Source organism: Amphiura filiformis, chromosome 6 (genome assembly GCF_039555335.1).
Source record: "Amphiura filiformis chromosome 6, Afil_fr2py, whole genome shotgun sequence".
Taxonomy (NCBI): Eukaryota; Metazoa; Echinodermata; class Ophiuroidea; order Amphilepidida; family Amphiuridae; genus Amphiura; species Amphiura filiformis.
In genome coordinates, this window is record NC_092633.1 from 65,008,519 (window position 1) to 65,014,518 (window position 6,000).

At 34.1% G+C, this 6,000-nt stretch overlaps 1 protein-coding gene across 1 annotated transcript in view; it reads left to right on the plus strand.

The window, feature by feature from the left end:
* LOC140155825 (tricarboxylate transport protein, mitochondrial-like) overlaps nt 1-5,697 on the plus strand; it is a 40,722-nt gene extending 35,025 nt beyond the window's left edge. The window contains exon 6 of the mRNA XM_072178810.1: nt 953-5,697. Within this exon, the coding sequence (XP_072034911.1) occupies nt 953-1,067 (115 nt within the window). The 3' untranslated portion in view covers nt 1,068-5,697. The remainder of the gene's footprint in view (nt 1-952) is intronic.
* The last annotated feature ends 303 nt before the right edge of the window (nt 5,698-6,000 follow it).

The following is a 6,000-nucleotide window of genomic DNA, read 5'->3' on the forward strand; positions in this document are numbered from 1 at the left end:
GTTGCGTAAGAGACAAACAATCAACTTCTGGTTCAAAGCTTTTAAATCTCACAAGTAGTTAATATGACTCCTTATTCAGCTTTTCTAGCAATTTCATTACAAAATTGCACAATATAAAGCCAATGCGGCATTCAATTTGCAATGCATTTTGGGACAGTTTTGGTACAGCTGGACACACTGGGGGGACTTGCTTTAATTATTACTAATTTATTATTGCAATAATGTTGTCATTGAAATATTTAATTTAATTAATTTGTTTAATAACAGTATGTATTTCTTTTTTGTAGTAAAACATTTTAAACAATATTTTGTAAGCAGAAAAAAAGCAATAGAGGTTATGCAATACTATATACGTCACTCATGAAAGAGGCATCCTCATTTAATAAAATTCTGACCTCCATATGGTACCACAAGCCAATTCGCATGATAATACAATAAAACGTGTGATAGGTATGAATGGTTGTGGAATCAATCTAGAGAGCTGTCCCTCTGTAATCTTAATCTATCTTAGAACTGTCCTCTAACATGGCTGCCATTGATGGCATTGTTATACTGTTCCAGTTGGTTTATTGCATAGGGTCTGTTTTCCTGATATGTCAGAGTTCATCTGTACTAAAATTGATCCAAACATCCCACAATGCATTAGTAATAGCGATATCGCTTATTCTCTTGTGGATTTTGTCACTTAATCAACCATGCTTTTAATAGGTTCCACATTCTTTTGGAGTAGCTTTTTGTTTACTGGTATCAAATGTGGAAGAGATCAATAATACTGAATTCTGTTACCTATTTTGGACAGTGGTCAAGATCCAATGCTCTTTAACCCTTTCCCAAGGCTCCAATGTAATTTTGAATCTGTTAAGAGTTCCCATTTTGGCTAGATAACAGAGTTTGCAAGAACTGTACGTATTTAAAAGTAAATGTATCTTATTTTGTACTTTATTTTCTACAGATTCTATAAGGGCACTGTACCAAGGCTAAGTCGGGTGTGTCTAGATGTAGCGCTTGTCTTTGTAATCTATGAAGAAACTATCAAAGTCCTCAACAAAGTATGGAAAACCAACTAGGCAACACAGCCCCAGCTGATCAAGGTGTTGGAGAATACAAGTGGCTTTGTGCAGCTAGAATTCAAGTTTCTGTACATTCATTACCACCATCATCCACTTGTAATGATTCTTTTTTGTTTGATTCATTCTGAATTTATTGAGATGGTGGTTGAAATTTTATCTTTGGTAATGGGAAGATACAATATTTTATTTATTTGATTGAATAATTTGCAGACTTTATGTATATGGTAATATCACTATGATCTTATAAATGCTCATCTATCAGGGCACAGTTCAATAACTTTAGCACGTTTGCACACATATATAATGATCTCGGAATGTAGCTGGGTACAAAATATAACGCCCACAACTTGAGGTCAAGTTCTGAGCTATTGTTTAATTGACCTTTGGAGTAAATCCCACAATTCCTTGCATTAGACCCGAGATATCATCATTTGACAACATCTGAGGTCTAGCCGCAAGGAATTATGGGATTTACCGAAAAGTTCAATGTGATTTATTGAACTCTGCCACTGGAAATGAGATTATTTTGGGTCATAGTGAATGGTGAAATGAAGAATTGATGTAACGTGATCAAGCAAAATCAGGACAATATCATGTATCTATGTGCACCTGGGAACCAATGGAGAATAGTGTATTGACCTTTTTTGGTAAATCCAATAATTCATGCAGTTAGACCCCAGATGTCTTTTGATGTCACACCGACTTGTAATGTGCAGTAACAATATTCACTAAATAATGTGCGCATCAGTGTGACGTCAAATGACGACATCTGGGGTCTAACCGCAAGGAATTAACAGAATTCACCGAAAAGGTCAATTGATTGGTCACCCCAGTTTTTGTTAAAAAATAATTGCATATTTTTAATCAGAGGTAGATCAAATTGCAGCTCAAGAACATTTTCACAGTGCCGGCCATGATTTCAAAATGTCCAACGTTGTCTTAATTTTGCTTGATCTGGTCGCAAGTATAGTTCTTTCTAACTGCTTAAAAAAGGTAATAATCAAAAGCTTGGTGTTTGGTGGATGGTTTCATATCGTTGTAGATATGAATTGTAGAGGTTTGGGATGCATGCTTCTAGGTGGTTGGCACTGTCAGTCTATGTAGAAAGTATGAAGCATTTGTCAATATATTTGTTGACAAAGTGCTTACCAAGTTGTCAGCAAAATTCTGTGCTTACAACTCATATATGGTAATGTATGGAAAGTGGACATAGCAACCAGCATCATCTGAACCTGATAGTTGCATTTTACATTACAAGATTGTATGATATTTTAAGCCCATAAAAATAAATATGTGATAGTATGCCATGTTGAGTTGCACAACTAGCAATATGATATCTTCAAATGTGTCCGTCCACTAGGGCTGTTGTCGACAAGGCTGTTGTCAACAATATTGTCGACAAAGCAATTTTCCTGATTGTCGACAAGCATGTAACAGTTGTCGAAAAAACTAGTCACTAAGAATATATGAGATAAGCTTAAGATCCCCATTATTTACCAAAAATTAACAGCAGCAGTCGTCAATTTTCATTCATAAGTGGTGCAGATTATCTTTCCATTACTATCCCAATATGCTGATGATGCTTATATGTGGCATAATTATGGTAATATTTTGGTGTACATAAACAATGCACAATGTAGCCTCTGAACTTAATATTTAGACTTTTCTGATGTATTGCTTTGTTGACAACTTGTCAACGTTGGATCTTGAGATTTGGCGATCGTCAACAATGTAAATTCTACTCGACAACAGCCCTACCGTCCACATATGGCATAATGCAGTTGTTATGGCAAGACACTTCTATTTTTTTATTACAACACTGTGTCACAAATTTAAACCAGCTTTAGAGACAAGACACCTATGAGGAATTTAAGATTTCCTCTGCACAGCTCAATTGTTTTAAAAACACATTCATAGCAATTTAATTTTGGGGAATAAAACCCCTTTTGAAAGTAGCATGTTTGAAGCAGGTGTTATTAGTTTTCTATGTAGAGAAAAGCCTAATGATACTGGTATGTTAAACTTAATGTAGATAAAAGGTTGTTTTAGTGGTTGTTATAGATTAGCTAGCTATGATACTGCAGGACATCAGGCTGCTTAAATAAAGCATAATCACCAGACCAAATGATATAAACTACCTGTTCATTTCGCACAAAGCAATCTATTCCAATACACCACAGTTATTGTGGTATAATAGCAAAGTAATGCATGAAAATCTGTCAAATTATAAACTTTGTTGGTGCAATATCCCAATTTAGGTTTACCCACCGTAAGTTAACTATGGTATAGACTGTTATACTCCACATGGTAGTGAAAATTCCCACCACTAGTATCTTTGTGAAGTTGGTCATATCCAGTCAGTCAGTTGGTGTCAATATCAAATGTTATGGAATGAAAAAGTCTGCAGTATTTTAGAATAGTATGACCCTTGTCTGGTGAAATCTTGGTAACTATAAAACAGTATAATGATGCACTTAAAACTAAAGTGACACTGAATCATAATGTATGATTTGTGGCTATTAAAGTTCATGAAGGAAATCTGAAATGTTATAATGTGTGTATTCGGGACACTGAGTCAAATTATAGCGATCTTTGTGTTCTCGTGTGTGCAGGGTTGGTACTGTACTACTCTTGCAAATAAAGTTGGGAAAATATTATAGTACCTTTATTGGGCTTGTTCCTAAGCTTGCTAGCATAATTTGTATACAAGGAGATGAAGTAAGAATATATAGTATAGAAAAAAAGGAAAACTATGTGTCAAAATTAGTCTTGTTTAGTATTGGCCCAAGTGACCCATTTGCCGAAAGCGGCAAGTTATTGGACTGTGTGGATGTTTTATGATTAATGTAATGGAATAGGATCCTAGTGCTGTAATGCAAATCATTTTCCTTATGTGATATATTGTAATGAATTGGACAAAATGAACCCGCCCGCAGTACCCGATAAAGTGTATACCTGAAGGCTCACTGTCAAACCAATATTATGTGCATGTACTATGATTGGACAAGTGAAATTGTACTGTAGAAGTAACAGTTTTTGTGCAGCATTCATTGTCACACTTTTCACACTCTTCTACCCTTACATGAAATTGAAGATGTGAAAAGTTTGTATAATGAAAACTTGAAATCAGCACTGTCAAAAACAAAAATTAAAAGCAAGGAAAAATGTTTGACATTGTTGAAATGCAAACAATTGCACAACAAGAATGGCTACTTTTACAAAAAAAAAATGGCTACTTTCACAGTATTTCTGCAATGGCTGTATAATTCATGACAATAGGTATCACATTTGATAGAATGTTACAGTAAACCTGGATATTGTTGTGTTAGCAGTCAGATACTTTACCTTCAGTATTCTGTTGTATCATGTGCAAATATGTGTTCATTGAAATATCAGAAAAGGGTCTGAAAATAATGTTTGACAACTTCCCTTTGGTAGCTGATCGAAGTATAGTCACTGAAGCTTGATATACTTCAAGAAAGATAAACTAAATATAACAACTTGCAGAGTGTAAATTATATAGACATAAGTCTGACTTATGTATGTTACCAAGAAAAGATAGTGTATGATGAAATACATTTAAAAAGAAAAAAATGTATGGTGTTGGTTTATATCCTATTCATAGATGAGGATATGGTAGTCGGTTGTTAAAAAGTTTTTATTTTGAATTTAATCTTGTGGTTTGGGGCAAATAGTGGAGGTCTTGGTGTAGATTATTAATACAGTAGATCAAATATAATTTTGTAATTCAATCAGGTCATGAAGGATTGTCTGCTTGCAGACCCCACACTTAGTGAGCATACTGATCTTTTAGTGGAACAGATTGTTCAGCTTGTCTTCATTTATGCCTTATAACCACATATTTCTCTTATGTTAACAACTTTTATATTCAACAACATGTGTGTGCTATAATGAGCTCAGCAGTATCTTCCAATTCTTGTTGATTTATTCATGGAGAAGTTTGAACAGCAAGTGTTGAGTATCTACCTGGGGAAAGCACCCAAATTGTGGCTTTGTTTTGTCGATGACATTTTCATCATCACAGATAAAAGGAGGCCACTTTACTGTTGTGCAGAATGTGCACAGAGAAATTGAACACCTTCACTTAAATCCCTTAAAATGTACTTAGTTATGTCAGTGATAAAATGAATTTTGTGAATGGTTATGGACAATCCATTGCAAGAACAATGTCTAAGCAATAAGTTTTATTTGAAGTTGATGTTATTACATGTTCCAAATATCTTAATTTTAGCCACTGGCTGTAAAACCATAAAGAGATATTTTATGTTGTGTTTCTTTGTTCCCAAAATTAAATTTTGAGTAAACTTGAGCAGTTTCAATGTTGAGTGTATCAAAAATCAAATGTTGTTTTTCAAATGGAGTGAAAGAGGTGTAAATACCGATGATGTATCTGCAATATATCAATTGGTTTCCATATGGTAGTAAGCTTAAGAGTTAAGAAAAAGGTACTATTTTGTTCCTTTTTGTGTGCATACCCATGTGTACAAATGTTTTGGCCAGTCATCAATTATTTGGTACACCACTGTCTGTAGGGTGTGATTCAGAATACACCGGAATATGTATATACAGTGGTTGATATAAAGAATTAAAAAGCTTTTACCAAGAAGATGGAGTTAATTTGTGTGCATTCTTGTTAGCTACAAAATGATGTATTCCCATACATGTATGTATGAACCATGTTTAAAACCCAAATATTAAGAATTTACCTAAATAGGCCCTATATTATGCTCAAACTTGATGTATATTTAATTACCCAATAGAATATGCCAGAAAAATCTTTTGTCAATTTATAAGGAAAAGAGGTTCTAGATTTTGTGGTGAATTTAAATTAGCTTAAACTGTCAGAAAATCCTGTCGGCATATTTTGAAAATGCCCTCAAAAATTGTTGCATCAAATGAATGCGTAACA